The sequence below is a fragment of the Eschrichtius robustus genome, chromosome 14, assembly GCF_028021215.1.
Source record: "Eschrichtius robustus isolate mEscRob2 chromosome 14, mEscRob2.pri, whole genome shotgun sequence".
Lineage (NCBI taxonomy): Eukaryota > Metazoa > Chordata > Mammalia > Artiodactyla > Eschrichtiidae > Eschrichtius > Eschrichtius robustus.
In genome coordinates this window covers 17,572,869-17,592,335 of record NC_090837.1, presented here as the reverse complement: position 1 = coordinate 17,592,335, position 19,467 = coordinate 17,572,869, and the positions used below count along the sequence as shown (strand labels likewise).

At 46.7% G+C, this 19,467-nt stretch overlaps 1 protein-coding gene across 3 annotated transcripts; it reads left to right on the top strand.

The window, feature by feature from the left end:
* Window positions 1–1,038: 1,038 nt before the first annotated feature.
* OASL (2'-5'-oligoadenylate synthetase like) lies at window positions 1,039–19,226 on the top strand. Of its 3 annotated transcripts, XM_068563119.1 has the most exons (6): window positions 1,039–1,411; window positions 6,383–6,665; window positions 8,085–8,260; window positions 13,026–13,267; window positions 15,530–15,677; window positions 18,239–19,226. In XM_068563119.1, the coding sequence occupies exons 1-6, from the start codon at window positions 1,214–1,216 to the stop codon at window positions 18,800–18,802; spliced, it is 1,611 nt and encodes a 536-aa protein (XP_068419220.1). In that variant the 5' UTR covers window positions 1,039–1,213; the 3' UTR covers window positions 18,803–19,226. The 3 variants fall into 3 exon arrangements, with proteins under 3 accessions (XP_068419220.1, XP_068419221.1, XP_068419222.1); XM_068563120.1 differs by lacking the exons at window positions 13,026–13,267; window positions 15,530–15,677; XM_068563121.1 differs by lacking the exons at window positions 13,026–13,267; window positions 18,239–19,226 and having other exon boundaries at window positions 15,530–15,553.
* The last annotated feature ends 241 nt before the right edge of the window (window positions 19,227–19,467 follow it).

Sequence of the window (19,467 nt, the reverse complement as noted above, 5' to 3'; positions counted from 1 at the left end):
CCTGTTTGCTATCTGTCTCCACCATTAGAGTGTAAGCCCTCTGCAGTCTAAGAATTTTGCCTATTCACTGCTGTATCCCCAGGACGCCTGCCTGGCACACAGCAGGCACTCAACAAATGTTTGTTGAATGAATGAATGAATGGCATTCTGAGTCTCAATCCCTGCCCACCTGTCCAGGCACAGCTCTCACCTCTCCCCTCCCTGCCCTCCATGCCAACGTGGATCTGAAAGCCGAGTCCTGGCACATACCAGGATGATTCACACTTCTCAGCCTTATCCCGTCTTGTGCCCTCTGTCTCCTGGCCGCATTCCCAGTCTTTTAAGACTCATCTCAAGCAGGTGTCCACTGACACCACAGGTGACCCCAAAGAAACTCTTCTGCCTGAATTTCCACCAGGTTTCTGTGCCCTCTTTTCTCCTAGTACACAGGACGCTGGACTCTCTGTGTCTCCTCTGTCTCCCCTACTGCTCTGGGAGCCCCTGCGGCAGGAACCACATCTCATGTTTTCTTCTTAGCACAATGTCTGGCACCCAGCCAGCACTCACTAGATGTACGGTGAACGAATAACAATACTTGCATTTACTTAATGTTTCCTCTGCTAAATGTTCTCACGCTTAATCCACACAACCTATGGGGTAGGTATTATTCTTAAACCCATTTTAAGGATTATTTATGTGAGGATCAGAGAGGTTAAGAGTCTGGCAGAGGGCAGAGTGGAATTCTAGAGTTTGTTCTGCGGGACCCTAGAATTCCCACTGTTCAGCCCAACCTCGAGCGAGTCCCTGCTCTTACTGACCTGTTTCAGGTGACAAGGTGGTGGGGATGGGATTGGTGGATACCGTCCAATTCCCATCTCCTGGGGGAGTTGCCTTTCCCAGGGCCATCCTCAAGCCAATTTCAGTTTCCAAGTTGTAAAAGGGAAACTAAAAGTTGAGAAACGAAACCTACAGCAGAAAGGGTGACTAAAAGCCACGCCTGTTAAGGTGGTTTCACTCAGTGTCCCTCGGTGCCCCAGCTGCAGAGAACAGCCTCCAGGAAGAGGATCCCCTGGTCAGCCAGACACCCCTTGTTTCCTCTCCACTCTGGTCCTTTATTCCACAGGGTGCTGGAGGTCAGCTGAGGAGGAGTCCCCTTAAAGAAGAGTGTGTGTGCCAGGAGCTGGGTTGGTGTGTGTGTATATATCTAGCCACCAGTGGTACTCTCAAGACAGAGATGGCAGTGCCCCCGGAGCTGTTTGTCACCCCGGCTTCCAGGCTGAACTCCTTCGTGGCTCACTCTCTGCATCCCAGCCAGGAGTGGAAAAAAGAGGTGCTGGAGACTGTGCAGACTGTGGAGCAGTTCCTGAGAGAGCAGAGCTTCCAGGGGGAGCACGGGCTGGACCAGGAATTGTGGGTGCTGAAGGTGGTCAAGGTGAGACTGGTCCCCTCCATCCCCAGACCAGGGCTGGGCAAAATGCAGCTTGTGGGTCTACATCCCTGAGGATGCTGGGACCTCTTGCCTCATTATCCCTAGCCCCTGCTACTGACATCTCAAGACACTCCATCCCAGTGCACTGCTGCCTTGAGCAGAGCAAGTCCAGTAAGGAAGCTAATAATAAGAGTGCACTTTTTTGGATGCACTACCCTAACCCCTTAACGTATATTATCTCTAATTTGTGTACCCTGTGAGGTATGTACTATTCTTTTCCCATGTTACAGATGAGCAGAATGGAAACTCAGTGATTTAAGATCCATAATGACCAAATACAATGCAAATTCTCTGATTGGATTTTGGTGTGAATGGACCATCTGTAAAATATAATTTGGGAACAATTGGGGAAATTTCAATATGGCCAGAATATTAAATAATATATATAAGGGAATTTTTTTAAAATATTTATTTATTTTATTTATTTCTTTTCTTGGCTGCGTCAGGTCTTAGTTGTGGCAATGCAGGATCTTTCGTTGCAGCGTGCGGGCTCGGGCTTCTCTCTAGTTGTGGCGTGTGGGTTTTCTCTCTCTAGTTGTGGCGCGTGGGATCCAGGGTGTGTGGGCTCTGTAGTTTGTGGCCCGCGGGCTCTCTAGTTGAGGCGTGGGAGCTCAGTAGTTGTGGCATATGGGCTTAGTTGCCCTGCGGCATGTGAGGTCTTAGTTCGCTCACCAGGGATCGAACCCGAGTCCCCTGCATTGGAAGGTGGATTCTTTACCACTGGACCACCAGGGAAGTCCCAGGGAATTGTTTTTTTGAGACATAATAGTTTTGTGGTTATGGGGGAAAATGTTCTCCTTTGTTGGACACAAATGCTAAAGTATTTAGGGACAATAGTCCTTAGCGTCTGTAATTGACTTTAAAGTGGCTTAGTTGAAGCAAATATGGCAAAGAATTTGGACTTGTTGAATCTGGATGGATGTATAAGTGTTCATTGTATTCTCTTTCTATTCTTCTGTTTAAAATTTTTGATAATGGAAAATTTTTTTAAGGGAAGCTCAGAGAGGTGAGGTCACTTGCCCAAGGTCACACAGCTAGTGGTGAAGCTGGGATTTCAACCAGGATCTATCTTACTCCACTCCAGGCTGAGCTTTTTTCCCCCAAGCCCTTCCTGCAGCTGCCTCATGTCACCTCCTGTCCTAGCTAGGATAATAATGCAAGAGGGTCAAAACTAGAAAGGCGTGATGAGAAAAACAACTTTTGAGGAAAACAATTTTGTTTTTCTGAGTGGCTGCCTAGGCCTTTTACAGTATGGTGACCCTACTAACACCAAAAGTTCAGAGTCTGGACTTGTAGATAGGTTTAGGGTATCCCCACAGGTTCCTGCTTTGCCTTTCCCAGTGGAACCTTTTAAAATAACCACTGAGTGGGCTTCCCTGCTGGTCCAGTGGTTAAGACTCTGAGCTTCCACTGCAGCAGGCACGGGTTCGATCCCTGGTCAGGGAAGTTCTGCATGCCACACTGTGTGGCCAAAAAACATAAATAAATAAAATTTTTTAAAAAGGTAGAGCTAAGAGCGTTTTTAAAAAAATTTTTTTTAATTAAAAAATAATAACCACTTAGAGTTAAGCCTGTGAAAAGTTAGTAACCTCTGCCCCAATCACCTTGTAAGTACTAGGTGCTTGCTACCCTGCTCTATCTCCTGCTGGCTTGTGACCTGGGGCGGAGAACCGCCCTTCCCCCAGCTCACTGCGTCCCCTTGCTTCTGGGATCTGTAAGTAATAAATCTTTTTTTTTTTTCTTTTTTTTTTAAAAATGGTGCTGAAAGAAAGGTTGTGACCAAACTAAAGGTTGTTGACCAAATTTTTTTTTTTTAATTTTTATTTATTTATTTATTTATTTATTTATGACTGTGTTGGGTCTTCGTTTCTGTGCGAGGGCTTTCTCTAGCTGCGGCAAGTGGGGGCCACTCTTCATCGCGGTGCGCGGGCCTCTCGCTATCGCGGCCTCTCTTGTTGTGGAGCGCAGGCTCCAGACGCGCAGGCTCAGTAACTGTGGCTCACGGGCCTCGTTGCTCCGCGGCATGTGGGATCTTCCCAGACCAGGGCTCGAACCCGTGTCCCCTGCATTGGCAGGCAGATTCTCAACCACTGCGCCACCAGGGAAGCCCTAAATTTTTTAAATTAATTTTTGTTGGAGTATAGCTGCTTTACAATGTTGTGTTAGTCTCTGCTGTACAGCAAAGTGAATCAGTTATACATATACATATAGCCCCTCCTTTTTAGATTTCTTTCTCATTTAGGTCACCACAGAGCATTGAGTAGAGTTCCCGGTGCTCTACAGTAGGTTCTCATTAGTTATCTATTTTTGAAAGTAATAAATCTTATGACTCTACTCCCTTCGTATGGGTGTATTGAAACTGCACCTTTCCACCAAATGACCCCGTGGGTTTCATTTCCCCACGGAGGGAGTTTGGATGCTGAGGGAGCTACCTGCCCACCCTGTGTGGGCGGCTTGTGCCCCCCCAACACCAACGAGAAATTAACACTTTATTTGGGCTTTAAACCCTCCCCCCACCCCTGAAAATCTGGTGAGCTGTGCTGGTCCACAAGAGTGAATGCTTGTCCTTGGGTTTGAATAGGTTTGGACTGAAGCAAGTCATGAAACCTGTTCTAGAACGCTCTTTCCTCTCTGCCTGTATCTTACCACTGGAAAAGGTGGGAAGGGCAGCGCAGGCACAGCCTTCAGCGGGATGTGCTCTTCATCTGCACCCAGGGTGCCATTCCCAACACTCTCACATGGGGCAGAAACGCTGAGTCCGAATGCAGGTGGAGAAAGAAAATGGAAAAGGAAGAGGAAAGAAAAGATGGCGGACTCCTGCACAGAAGCAGGGCCTGCCACATAGACTTGGGTCACAGGGAAGAAAGAGGTAGAACCACCACACCTGGTGTTCTGACTCTATCTGACTGTGACTATCACTCCTGGCTGTGAGTCCATGGCAAGTTGATTAACCCCCAACTGCCTCCCTTTTCTCATCTGTACAATGGGGATAATTATACTAGTCCCCCCACCTCAATTAATGGGGGTGAGGATTAAAAGACATTGTGTGTATAAAGGGCTTTCAGTGGTGCCAGGCACAGCGAGGGCTCAATTGGCGGCAGCTGGGTCATCATCAATGTTCCTTGACTCCACCCACCAGCAGAGGTAGCCGACCTGTGGTCTGATGCATCCCTGGCAATTCCACCTCCCGACCTGGAGTGAGAAAGAGAGAAGGCCAGAGAGTTGGGGGACTTAGTATACCAGAGGCAACAGTGCTGGAGAGCAAGTTTAGGATCTCAGAACATCAAAAAGACCCTTTCAAAATCATCCAGCTCAGGCTCCTTCAATTCAGATGGGGAAGCTGAACTCCAGGCAGCAGAAGAGATGATCTAAGTCAAGTAGAGCAGAAGGAAGAGAGATATATTGCTGACTTCCTGTGTGCCAGGCACCACGGCAAGCCCTTGGCACACATTGTCTTATCGAATCCTCCCAATCACCCAGTGACTCATGTGCCATCATTACTCTGAGGTGACAGATGAGGGACAGCGTTCAGAAGGATCACGCAACTGAGAAACAGGGGCAAGAGGCGAGGTCAAGATCAGGCTGCCTCATTCCTCAGCCCGTGGTTCTTATCCACCAGGCAATACTGTGCCCCCCTTTTTATTTTTATTTTATTTTATTTTTTAGATATTTATTTCTTCATTTATTTATTTATTTAGGCTGTGCCAGGTCTGAGTTGCCACAGGCGGGATCTTAGTTTTGGCATACAGACTTCTTAGTTGCGGCATGCATGCAGGATCTAGTTCCCCAACCAGGGATCAAACCTGGGCACCCTACATTGGGGGGGGGGGCGGAGTCTTACCCACTGGACCACCAGGGAAGTCCCTGTGGCCCCCCCTTTTTTTAAAATTTATTTATTTATTTATTTATTTTTGGCTGTGTTGGGCCTTCGTTTCTGTGCGAGGGCTTTCTCCAGTTGTGGCGAGCGGGGGCCACTCTTCATCGCGGTGCGCGGGCCTCTCACTGTCGCGGCCTCTCGTTGTGAAGCACAGGCTCCAGACGCGCAGGCTCAGTAGTTGTGGCGCACGGGCTTGGTTGCTCCGCGGCATGTGGGATCTTCCCGGACCAGGGCTCGAACCCGTGTCCCCTGCATCGGCAGGCAGACTCTCAACCACTGCGCCACCAGGGAAGCCCTGCCCCCCTTTTTAATGTCATGAAATTATTCAGACCCCCCCCCCCAGAATCCTCCTACCACCACCCTGTGGAGGATGACTGTTCCCTTGGAGTGGGGATCACTCTGCCGATAAGGCTGAGTCTCAGAAGCGAGGCAGTGGAGTAAATAAGAAACGTGGGCTGTGGAGTCTGGCTCCCTGGTTGGAAGCGCCCACTGTGTGACCCTAGAGGAGAGGCTTGCCTCTCGACATCCCCGCTTTCTCCCCTGTAAAGAAGGGATGTTAATACTCCCCACCCGGACATCCCTGGTGGCACAGTGGTTAAGAATCTGCCTGCCAATGCAGGGGACACGGGTTCGATCTCTGGTCCGGGAAGATCCCACATGCTGCAGAGCAACTAAGCCCATGCGCCACAACTACTGAGCCTGCGCTCTATAGCCTGCGAGCCACAACTACTGAGCCTGCCTACCGCAACTGCTGAAGTCCGTGCGCCTAGAGCCCGTGCTCTGCAACAAGAGAAGCCACTGCAATGAGAAGCCCGCGCACCGCAATGAAGAGTAGCCCCCGCTCGCCGCAACTAGAGAAAGCCCGCGCACAGCAAGGAAGACCCAATGCAGCCAAAAATAAATAAATAAATAATTTTTAAAAAAGGAAATACTCCCCGCCCATTCCTCAGGGCGGTGGTGATCATCCGTGGAAAGAGCCTCAGGGATTGCCTGGTCCAGGCAGTGGCCTCGTGGTGACGGGACTCTGTGCTCTGCAGGTGGGCTCTTTCGGGAACGGCACAGTGCTCAGGGACAGCTCGGAGGTGGAGCTGGTGATGGTCCTGAGCGGTTTCCACAGCTTCCAGGAGGAGGCCAGGCGCCTCGACGACGTTCTGAGCCTGCTATGTGAAAAGCTCAGGTACTGCCAGGACCTCCGGAGCCTCCAGCTCCAGGACCTGAGGCTGGTCCAGGGAGTCCCCTCTGCTGTCGCCTTCACCATCCAGTCCTGGGAGACTGCGGAGCCCATCACTGTCACCGTCGTGCCGGCCTACGGGGTCCTGGGTAAGGGGAAGCCCACCAGACTCACACGACCGCCCTCCCGGGGGACCCGCAGCTTCCTCACCTCTCCTTCGTGGCCACGTGCAGACACCTGTATTCACCCATTCAACCCACGTCCTGTGCTGGGTGCTGGGTGACCGCAGTGCCTGGGACTGACTCAACTCTGGCTGTCCTGTGGCTCAACTTAGGAAACAGATTTATCAAAGAATCACGCAGATAAATATATGGTTGGAGAGGAAGTGAGAGCCATGGAGGGGAAGGAGGAAGAGCAACCTCGGGTGCTTCTGGAACATTTACCGCGGGGGCGGGGGCCTGTCATTGTCTGTGCTTTCCCGGAAGCAGACCCTGAGACAGGGATTTGGGGATAAGCAGTCCCAGGAGATGCTGGTAGGGAAGCAGGGGAGCGAGACGGAAGGGGAGGAGCCTGACAAGGTGCACGTGGAACTAGTCACCACGGTGAGCAGCTGGGCTTGTGCCCCTGCAGAGCTCCGGTAAAAGTGCAGAGCACGTCTCCCAAGTGGGTTGTTGAGTGTTTCATCCACGAGCTTCCCATCGGCCATTGGCTGAGGGCTGCTTCCCGGGAGCACCGATGGCAGTAGTAACGGTATCAGCTACAAACCCAGATGATACAGCTTTCACCTGGTGCACCAGCTCCTCTTAACTAGAGTGGCTGCTGGGAGTTGCTCCATGGAGAAAGTGTCACAATTGGGATCCCATCTGAGCCAGAAAGAGACAGTGGGAGACATTAGTGGTAGTGATGTACGCCCCACCCTTCAGCAAACGTGCTCTCTGAGCCCAGCTTTCTTATATGGAACTGGTCCTTCCCTACAGTGATGGAAGCTTCATATAAATCGCTGAGAGATCCAAAACAGACATTAAGGGAAACTGAGGGTGTTGGGCACATCAAGAGAGGACAATAGTCCTTGAGTAGCCTGAGGAATAGAAAACCCACTTTTAAAAAAAATGTATTTTATTGAAGTCTAGTTGATTTACAATGTTGTGTTAATTTCTGCTGTACAGCAAAGTGAGTCAGTTATCCATATATACACCATTATGTTTTATCACAGCATAATGAATCTAGTTCCCTGGGCTGTACAGTAGGACCTTGTTGTTTCTCCATCCTATGTATAATAGTTTGCATCTGCTAATCCCAAACTCCCAGTCCATCCCTCCCCCACCCACCCTCCCCCTTTGGTAATCACAAGTCTGTTCTCTGTGCCTGTGAGTCTGTTTCTGGAAAACTCACTTTTGATTCTCCAGAAGGACAATCAAGAAGGCAAGCTGTTAGTCTCTTAAGCTATGTGGTCCCAGGTTTCCCTGGAGAGATACTCCAATAATTACCAGTCTCTCCCCCATGGACTAGTCAGCAACCTGGGGCTTCCTGAGCCCTCACTCTCTCCCCTTTGCCTCCTCTCTCCTCAGGGCCTTCTGTTCCCAACCCTCATCCCTCCCCAGAGGTCTACGTGAGTCTGATTAAGGCCTGCGGTTCCCCTGGACATTTCTCCCCATCCTTCAGCGAGTTGCAGAGAAACTTCGTGAAACACCGGCCAGCCCAGCTGAAGAGCCTCTTGCGGCTGGTAAAACACTGGTACCTGGAGGTGAGGAGGCTGCCAGGCTGGGGGCAGGAGCGGAAGATGGAGGAGGGAGGGGAAGAAAAAGGCAGGAACCATATCTGTTATCTCGGGAAACTGCACCCAGAAGCAATGAAGGTTGGGTGGGAGGGAAGGCTCATCTTTTAAAATGTAAACCTGGCAGAAGATGCAGATGAAGAAGGAGGAAGGAGAGGAGGGGGAGGAGAAAGAAACAGAGGAGGAAGGAGAGAAATAAGGAACGTACTGTATTTCAAAGAACGAGTGCTTGTAATGGTCCAGCTACAGTCCAGTGCTGGCTAAGGTCAACTTCTCTGGGCTCTCTGGACATTAATCTCAGCTGATTAAGGACTAACAAGAGGAAAAATTCGTTTAATTCCACACTGCACCAATTCCCCCTCCAAATGATTGAGTTCCTGAGTATCATGATCATTACTGAGTGAATACATCCACAGCAGCTACTTTTTAGATTTCACATATGATGTCTGCATGGTACCAGGTATATTTCAAAATACCCAGATGAACATGTCATCTGAACTTATGAAAGGAAGACTCAGAGACAAGCAAAAAATGAGAAAGAAAGAAAAAAGATGCTTTCTTATTTTAAAAAAAATGGTAAGGGTCAGATTTTAGAAAGACCGGCCCAGTCCAAAAAGAAAAAAAAAGTATTTAGAGATAAAAATCAGAATATTACCAAAGTTAGTTTATAGTTAGTATGTTTATGGTGGGAAAGCAGTCATTTTCTTACATGATTATCACTTCTACCGAGGTTGTGATGTATCTTCAGATGTTAGCATCACAGAAGCCAAGAATGAAATTGGTTTTTTTGGTCAGTCAGGCACTTAAGAGGAATTGATCCAAGGTTTTGTGGATTTGGAGAGCTAGAACTCAGCAAAATGATCTGTTTGCTTTGTTTGTCTGCCTGTCTAAGTGTACAAAGTGTTTTCTTCCTGTATATGACTTGCACATTTATTGTAACGTCCACAGAACAACATATCAGCTTTACTTCTATAGCCCTTTCTTTGTTCAAGTCTCTGCCACTAAGGGACTTCCCTGGCAGTCCAGTGGTTAAGACTCCATGCTTCCACTGCAGGAGGCACAGGTTTGATTCCTGGTCAGGGAAACAAGATCCCCGCGTGGCCAAAAACAAACAAAAAAGCAAACAAAAAAACCCCAAAAGTCTCTGCCTCTAAGACAAGAATTTGTCTGCATATGGTTTTTTGAAACAGTTTTTTGATTCAGTATTATTATTTATTTATTTATTTATTTATTTTTGGCTGTGTTGGGTCTTCGTTGCTGCGCCCAGGCTTTCTCTAGTTGCGGCGAGCGGGGGCTACTCTTCGTTGTGGTGCGCGGGCTTCTCATTGCGGTGGCTTCTCTTATTGCGGAGCACGGGCTCTAGGCGCGTGGGCTTCAGTAGTTGTGGCTCGCAGGCTCCAGGGCGCAGGCTCAGTAGTTGTGGCGCACAGGCTTAGTTGCTATGCGGCATGTGGGATCTCCCTGGACCAGGGCTCCAATGTGTGTCCCCTGCATTGGCAGGCGGATTCTTAACCACTGGGCCACCAGGAAAGTCCCGATTTATTCTTGATTTATCTAATTCTATCCTGGTAGGAAGGAGGACAGATTTTTTGAACGTATGTAAACACTACATATTCCTGAAAAGGAACTTAATAAAGACACTTTGTGAATATTAAGCCATCATTCTGAATAGTTTTATAAACAAGGCCAATTTACATATGCTATTATTTTACAGAATAATTATTTTTGTTTTCCTGAGGATTTGTTAGTTCATAATCTATAGTAGGAATTTTTATAGGGATTTTTTAAAATTCTGAGGTGTCAGTTGGAATAATATATCATTTACAGAATGTATCTTAGTTTGTACATGTATTTCCGTATATTGAGGGTAGGAGAGTAAGAAAGAAAGGGTTTATTTTTTTTTTCTCTCTCACATAGTCATCAATAGAACATTAACCTGAGTAATTAATTCTCATTTTGTTAAGCAATCTGCTCTTATGAAGTTGCCTACTTCTGAAATAAAAGATTCTGGTGAAATTCTGACTCAGTCCCCTTTGGTGGCCATGAGTCTTTATCCACGAATTTATTACACTTCATAAATTTCCCATAGTGGAGTTGGGAGGAAGAGATTTGCTGGCAGATAGATTATATTGTAATCAGACCATTCTTTTATGAAATCCTTTTTTTTTCATTTACATACATAAAAACAAAAAGAATTGGCAGCTGTGATTTTACTATTTTAATTATGTGTCCAAAATAAACACAGCATAAAATCTAACAGTCCATCAGCTCCTAATTTTACAGGGCGGTTTTCCAGGAATCACATGTGTGTGCGTGCACACACCACACCCCTACCCCCCAATTTTTGAGTGATTTAAATTCATAATGGCATAGAAGACAACAATAACAGGGCTCCCAGGAGATCTCTGAATTCTCAAGACAAACAGACCAAACGAGAGCGAGAGAGAGAGAGAAACACAAAATACAATCAAATTCTCATCGACTGCCACCCAGGAGAGAATAAATTCCTATCATCTGTCTCCCGATAGAGACCACCAGATGGTCAAACCATAAAAGCAGAGTTACAGATTGTAGTCATCAGTGGGGACATAAGTGGCCCCATACAAATACGTACAAGAACCAGAATCAGACTTGTCCAAGAATCAGACAATCTAGAATCAGAAATAAAAACAGAGTAGAGGTGGGGAGGGAGGAGAGAAACATCAGAAGAGTAAAAACTATTGTGCTACAAGATTCACCCTCAGAGTTGAAAAAAGGGGCACATCTGAGTGTAAACAGCCCATGGGGCGCGTTTCTCAGGCAACACAGTTTACTCAGCTTTGGAACAGTCTCAGTGGAACCTCCAGCTGCAAACAGAAACAAGAGGTAAAAAGTCATTTATTAAATAAGAACTTGCAGAGAAGTTGCAAGGGAATCAGACTGCAGAAGGAAAGGCTTAATCCAATAAAAAATATAATAGGTGTTTAAAGAAAAAACGATTACCAAGATTACTAGGTTTATAGTTCATCTCTGTCGGTGGTGGAAAAATAGCAAATTTCTCACATGCTTATCAGATCTAGAAAGGTCATGAAGTATTGCAACTTCGCAAAAGTCAGAGAAATCCAAAATATGAAGAAATCAGAGCATCGCTAACATAAATCAGCACTGGGAGGGAACATAAATCTTTTCTTCTGGTTTGCTCTTTTTTTTTTTTTTTAATGTACCATTAAATAGTCTATCAAAGGTCCTAAAAGAAATGAACGGCTCATTTTTCCTAAGGCTTACATCTTATGATTACAGGCATTCTGCATTTTCTTTGTCATGTAAATTTAAGAATCTAGCTAGTAAAATTTCACTAGTATTGGAGAAAATAAATTGTCTTGTCATGAGTTTACATTCTTAACAAAATTATAATTTTATTAGTTAAGATTTACAGCTTTGTGAGATGTGAATTCACAAAATGTTACAAAAACAAATTCATTAATTTATGAATAAGTTTGAAATCAATTAAAAAATTTTAAAGTCAAGGATAAAGTTGTTTTTGTTAGTGAGTCAATAACTTACAGGAAAGGCACAGGTTTCATTTATTTTGGGGACTAGAACTAGACCAGATGGCCTCGTTTCTGTTTGTTTCAAGGTCAAAGTGGGTTTTTGTCCCTTTGAGGGGCGTGATATAAAATTTATTTATAATGGCCACAGGCCAAGATGTCAATTTTGCTTCCACAAACCAAATAGCTGGATGTTTGACAGAAATTTTCATTTCCTAGCTCAATGTTAGAGAGAGGTTCTTTAGACAGGAGGTGACTGGTATCCGTTAAGATGCTTTCTTTTGCAAGTAACAGAAAAACAGAAAAACCAACTCAAACTGGCTTAACCAATAAAGAGAATTATCAGCTCATGTGTGAAAACCCACAGCAGTGGAGAGGAGGCTTCAGGCACTGTTTGATGAGTGCTCCAGCTCAGTTTCTCTATAATACTCTCAGCGTCTCTCAATTCTATATGTCACCTTGGTCCTCAGGCTGGCTTCCCTCGTGGTGGCAAAATGGCCACATCTGTTCCTGCCCTCACATCCACATACAAGAGAGGACTTCTCTTCTTTCAACCACTGAACAAAAGAACTAAGCTTGACTCAAATTAGGCCAACTTAGATTACAAAGCTTCTCTTGAACCAATCACTTGGCAAGGGGAATAGGTTTATACTGGTGACCCTGTCCAGTCAGGGCCAACCCTGGACAGGAGGATTGGGTCAATCCCGTCCAAACAGCATGGCTACTATACAATGGGGAAGGAAGAAACGCCTGTTAGAGAGGCAACCCCGATGTTCACCATGGATTCTCAGCTATTACCTAGTCCTATAGTCCCCCAACACACTCATACTATTTTTTTTCTCTTTAGCTAAGAAGACTTTTCTTTAAAAGAAATCTTTCAGAGGCCCAAATAGCTTAAAATGGGGCTGCTTAGGCTGGGGTGCTGGTGACAGAGCCCAACCTGCTCACTCCTTGGGACACCCCTTTATCATTCCATTTCCGGGAGTTATGTCAAGCACAGCTTGAAACCAACTGGACTAACCTAGCTGCTTAATTCTAAAATGGAGAAACCCATTTAGGGTCAGAGAGGGAAAGTGACTTGGCCATGACTACGCAGCCAGTAGGTAGCAGAGCTGGGACCAGAACTTGGATTTTTCTAGTTTCTGGTCCAATGTCATCCGTATAAGGAATCTTGGGGTCTCACTCTCTCTTCCCATGTCTTTCAACAGTGCGTGAAAGCCTGGTGCCTTCGGGCCGAGCTACCCCCTCTCTATGCCCTTGAGCTACTGACCGTCTACGCCTGGGAAGTGGGTACTCAGGAGAAGGAATGTTTCCGGTTGGACAGAGGCCTGGCCACCGTGATGCGCCTGCTCCAGCAGTATCAGTTCCTCTGTATCTACTGGACCAAATACTACACGTTCCAGAACCCAATCATTGAGGACTTTGTCAGAAAACAGCTCAGAAAAGAGAGGTACTAGATCACTGCCTGCCAACCACATCTCGAAGAGAAAAGAAAGAGAATTAAGGGAAAGGCGGTATCGAGTTTTCTGGGTGGGCTTCATTAAGTAGGAAAGCTGATACCTCACCCTGACACACTTGACATCTCAAGTTGACTGCCTTTCAAAATTGCAAGGACCTTAGGGGCTATAAGCCTTTCCCTTGTTCCTCGAGCCACCACCCCACCCTACCTTAGCCCTCTTGCCCTCGGAAGACCATTTCAGAAAAACATTTCAGAAAAGCTAAGCTACCTTAGCTTTTTAGTGACAGCACAGGAAACTGGAAAGAAACGTGGAGACCCAAGTGTGAGCCCAGCTCCACCATTTTCTCATCTCTGTGAGCCTCCGTTCCTCATCTGTAAAACAGGAGTAATTGGCACCAACATGCAGGACTGTTGGGAGAGTCAGACAAAATATTTGTAAAGGGCCTACAGTATCTAGCCTATGGTAGATGCCAGACAAATGTTGTAGCACATGCTGCCTGTACCCATTCATATCCCCTGGGCCTTTACCGTTTCCAGGAAGGCTGGTTCAACCTCCAGCTGTCAGCACCTGCGTCCCTTTGCCTGTGGGTTTTCAGCTTCCCCCAGTGACTGATGGAAGTTGGTGTATAAATACCCCAGCTCCCTCCCATCTCAGATGGAGGGGCTCTCTTTGGGACACATGTTCTATACTACTTCCCAGAGTCCACCCTGGGGGACTAACCCCCAGTTGCTCACAGTGGTAATCACCTTGACACATACCCTTTATTGGCGTCCTTCCCTTCCCTGTCTCACTTTCTCACTCTCTTATTGGTGCTTCCTGGTATCTCCTTCCAAATAAATGACTTGCACTCAAATCCTGATCTTAGGATCTGCTTCTGGGGGAACCCAACCTGGGACAACTCTTTACATTAGAAGTTTTAGGTCAATGCAAGCAATATCGCAAGATTGTTTATTATTCCCTTATGTGAGTGTTGGGTCTTTTTTTACAAGGGAGAAAATCCCGGCTTCCTAATGAAAAGAGGATTTATTGTAAGGATGACCAGAAAATTGACCTTGGAAAACCACTGGGACCTGAGGCAAATCTATAGACTCCCCCTCTCTCTGTTGCTCACTCTCATTGCCCACGTGCTCCCTTTCCTCTCACTGCTTCTCTCTCCACACCTGTTCGGCTCCCCTCTTACTCCTAGTTGATGAGGAACCTCCATCATTCCTGGTCCAAACTCCAGAGGGAACCAGTCTGATCGCTGGGCACAGGCCCTGCATATCAGGTCACCTGGTGGGTCACTTTGGGTCAGGTGACCCCATCCCATAGGACAGCGTGTTATGACTCTAAATGAGGCAGGACCATTCAGTGAGCCAGGGATGTTGGGAGTTGAGAGCATGGAGCCTAAGGTGTCTAGTTCATGTCAGTAGCCTGCTATCACATTCTGTCACTTAGATCAAATCTCAGCTCCCATCTAAGTCAAAAGCTCCTGGAGTACAAGGGCCGGGTCTTGATCATGGGCTTGCCATCCAACACATGTGGTCACCCCAAGCAACCCAAATAGGCTATTAGACCCCCTTCAAGCCAATATTCTTTAAAGTATTTATTCAACATTTACCTAGAGGAGAGATGCTTGGAGACAGCCCAACCTCTCCTCTGTTGAGGCAGAGGAGATGGGTAAGAACCTCACCTTCAGGTTGGGAGAACCTAGGGAGGTCTGTGCCTCAGTTTCCTCATCTGTAAAATGGGGGAAAATCATCATCATCACCATCATCATCATCATCATCATAGTCCCTACCTTATAGAATTGTTGTAGGGATTAAAATAGGTTAATTCACATAGGGTTTGAGCCCGTGCCTCAATAAACATCAGTAAATAGTGGTGGTGGTGTTACTGTCATCCAAAGCAATTCAGCAGCTCTCGCCTTGAACTCACTTACGTAGCCTGTTCAGCAAAATGAAAGCTCTGAACTTGAGGCCCACCTGCCTGAGTGGGCCGCTGTTACTGTTCCAGCATGCCTTTGGGGCTCTCACCCTCCATACACCTCAAAAATTCCTTGCAAACACCTAAAGTACTCTCCCCAAGAGGAATTCTTGGAAATAGAATCCTCTCCATTCTGTTACTCTCCGGCAATGTTTTTGGGCCCTCCTAGACTGATAGTCCTGGGCTCTGGACATAGCAGATGCTCAGATGATTGCCAAGAAGGTTTCTTTCTGGCTTGCGGGCCTCCAAACCAGAAAGAACCTGGGCGCCTTCTCTCTGTGTTGCAGACCTATCATCCTGGATCCGGCTGACCCCACCCATAATGTGGCAAAAGGCTACAGATGGGACATAGTCGCTCAGAGGGCCTGCCAGTGCCTGAAACAGGACTGTTGCTATGACGACAACGAGAACCCAGTCCCCAGATGGAACGTGAAGGTAATGGCTCCTCTCTGGGCTGCCAGGGACTTGAAGCTCAGAATGAGATAACTGCATAGTATTTACTTCTGTGTCGATGGAGCCAAGAGGACTTTAGTGTCAGTTTGAGGCCTGGCTGCACCACCTACCAGCTCTGTGAACTTGGGGAAATTATTCAACTGTCTGAGCTTCAGATTCCTTATCTTCAAATTCTTGTTTTCCTGTTTTTTCTTCTTCCCATAACCTACCAAAGAATCACTGGGATTCTTTGCTCTCAATCATTCTCTGCATAAGCTGAGCCCAGGCAAGTCAATTCAATCAGCTGTTTTGTGTTAGCACCAGGCTTGGGGTTGATGGGGGGTGACGAAGGGGGCAACAATGGTTCAGAAATAAGACATGGCCACAACCCTTAAGAAACTTGCCAGATGGAAGCAAACTTGCACAAAACTCCTAAATAGAATTACCAGAGAAGATACTCAGAAAACAAAAAAATGCCATATAATATTATAATGTGATGTCAAACCCACAGTACAGGTAAAGAACATAATAATCTATTTTATTCACATTGTGCTTTACGATTTGCATAGCACTTGTTCAGGGACAAGTCTGTAAAATGGAAAGGTCAAGTAGTATTATTATCTTGTCATCATTATCCCCATTTTACAGATGAGGAGATTGAGGCTCAGAGAGGTAAAGTGAATTAACCAAGGTCACACTGCTAAGAAGCAGCAGAGCCAGAATTCACACCCAGGTCTTTGTGGGGCTGTGGAATCGGAAAATAAATGTCATCATCATAAGTCACCAAGGAAGATTTCTTGAAGAAATTAAGGCTTGAGGTGGGCCCTAAAAGCCAAGGAGGGATGTAGACACTCAGAACAAAGAGTACTCCATCCAGGTAGAGGGTCAGGTAGGGGATGAGGGGCAAAGGACTAAAGTTGTGTTCAAAAGACTGAGGTGCTTAGAGCAGAAGGCAGAAGCAGAATCAGAGGCTCCCTAATAAGGAGCAGAGATTACAAACTGGGGGCCCACCAGCCATATGAGGCCCACAGATGGGCTAAAAAGTATATGCCTTTGGATTTTTCCTGAATATAAAAACCATCATGAAAAGATTTTTATCTTGACAAATCAGAAGACTTGGCAATGCTGGGCCTATATTCCTTCTTAAAAGGATCAGCTAGAGGTCTGCCCACCATTCCCCTCCCCCAGCACCTTCCAGATGTTGCTCTTCAGACATCTGGGGCTCTCAGGCCCTTGAGTGTGGCCTCCAGTGGTGAAGAACAGACTTTGGAGTCTGGCTGACCTCAGTTCAAATACCCGCTCTTGTGGGCAGAAGACCTAAATAGACATTTCTCCAAAGAAGACATACAGATGGCCAACAAATACATGAAAAGATGCTCAACATCACTAATCATTAGAGAAATGCAAATCAAAACCACAATGAGGTATCATCTCACGCCAGTTAGAATGGCCATCATCAAAAAATCTAGAAACAATAGATGCTGGAGAGGGCGTGGAGAAAAGGGAAGCCTCCTGCACTGTCGGCGGGAATGTAAATTGATACAGCCGCTACGGAGAACTGTATGGAGGTTCCTTAAAAAACTAAAAGTAGAACTACCATATGACCCAGCAATCCCACTACTGGGCATATGCCCTGAGAAAACCATAATTCAAAAAGATACATGTGCTACAATGTTCATTGCAGCACTATTTACAATAGCCAGGACATGGAAGCAACCTAAATGTCCACCAACAGACGAATGCATAAAGAAGATGTGTCACATATATACAGTGGAATATTACTCAGCCATAAAAAGGAGCGAAGTTGAGTTATTTGTAGTGAGGTGGATGGACCTAGAGTCCGTCATACAGAGTGAAGTAAGTCAGAAAGAGAACGCATATATATGGAATATGAAAGAGCATTACTGATGAACCTAGTGGCAGGGCAGGAATAAAGACGCAGACATAGAAAACGGACTTGAGGACATAGGGGGTGGGGAAGCGGAAGCTGGGATGAAGCGAGAGAGTAGCACTGACATGTATACACTACCAAATGTAAAACGGATGGCTAGTGGGAAGTTGCTGCATTGCACAGGGAGATCAGCTCGAGGCTTTGTGACAACCTAGAGGGTGGGATAGGGAAAGTGGGAGGGAGGCTCAAGAGGGAGGGGATATGGGGATATATGTATACATATAGCTGATTCACTTTGTTGTACAGCGGAAACGAACACAACATTGTAAAGCAGTTATACTCCAATAAAGATGTGGAAGAAAAACAAACAAACAAATACATGCTCTGCTCCTCACTACTTTTGTGATGGTCAATAAATGGCGTAACCCTGCTCAGCCACAGCTTCCTCATCTGTAAAATGGGCTAATAGCAGAACCAACCTCATAGGGCTGTGAGAATAAAATACATTAAGAGGAGTATGAACGGCGCCCAGCACAGGGCCTGGAAGGTGACTGGCACCCCCTAAATATTTGCAGCCGCTGCTGTCGTTGTAAAGATGAGGGCAGGTAAAGGGCACTTTTGTACTCAGACAGAGGGATGTGGACTTAACCCCTCTTTATCCTCTCCCTTCCAGGGGGCACGAGACATCCAAGTGACAGTGGAGCAGTGGGGCTTCTCGGATTTCATCATCACGGTGAACCCTTATGACTCCATAAAGAAGGTTAAAGGGAAGATCCAGGGGAACCTGGGCTCCACAGCCCTACAGCGTCTGTCCTTCCAGGAGCCCGGTGGGGAGCGACAGCTACTCAGTAGCCAGTACTCCTTGGCTGATTACGGGGTTTTCTCCAACACTCGCATCTGTCTGCTGCAGACCATCTCCCCTGAGATCCAGGTCTTTGTGAAGAATCCCAGTGGTGGGAGCCACGCCTATGCCATTTGCCCTGATAGCCTTGTCCTGAACCTGAAGCTGCAGATTGAATTCAAGGAGGGGCTGCTCAGAAAGGAGCAACAGCTAGAGTTCCAAGGCCAAGTCCTGCAGGATGGGTGGAGTTTGAGGAGCTATGGTGTCCAAGACAGCACCACCTTCACGCTGAAGAAAGAAGAAGAACGTGGAAAGAAGACGAACCCAGCTAGTTCCTCTGAAAGACCTCTCTGTGCATTTCTGCCATTTAATCCAGACCCCATCAGTTCCACCTAACCTTGCCAGTAGACGGATGACGAGGGATATGAGAGACTAGATATACAAACGAACAATGGCCAGACTATATTCGACAATAGAACTCTGACCCACAAGCTCTGCAGCTACCAGCCCGAAGCCAAACCACAATCCCTGCATCAATCAACCCCAAACCATCAGGATTTGGTCAATAACTGCCAGCTTCCTTATTCCCTCCCTTCCAATTTAGGATCGATGAAAGAAAGCCAAACAAGCTCCCTAACCAATCACATAGGACACCCTGCTTCTGCTTAGCCCACCTCCAGCTTCCCCATGCAAACAACCTCAGTCAGGGTATGCCTGAAGCCTTCTCTTTTTCCCACTATAAAGCTGTCCCACCGCCCTGCTTGACTTGGAGTCTCTGCCAAAGGCAAGGGATGGTGGCTGATTCCCTGGTTATGGCAAGTTGGGAATAAATAATCTTTGTTTGTTCTCTTTCGGATGGTCTTCATTTCTTTCCACAGATGCTAAGGCTGTCCTGGCATTATTGCTGAAACATTTGAGCCTCTTAACTCTGGAAAGTGAGGGCTGTAGGGAAACTGAGATGAAGAAAAGCAAAGTCTGGGAGAGCGAGGATGATGTGGTGTTAAACGTCCCCTTGGAATTCCCTGGTGGCGCAGTGGTTAAGAATCTGCCTGCCAATGCAG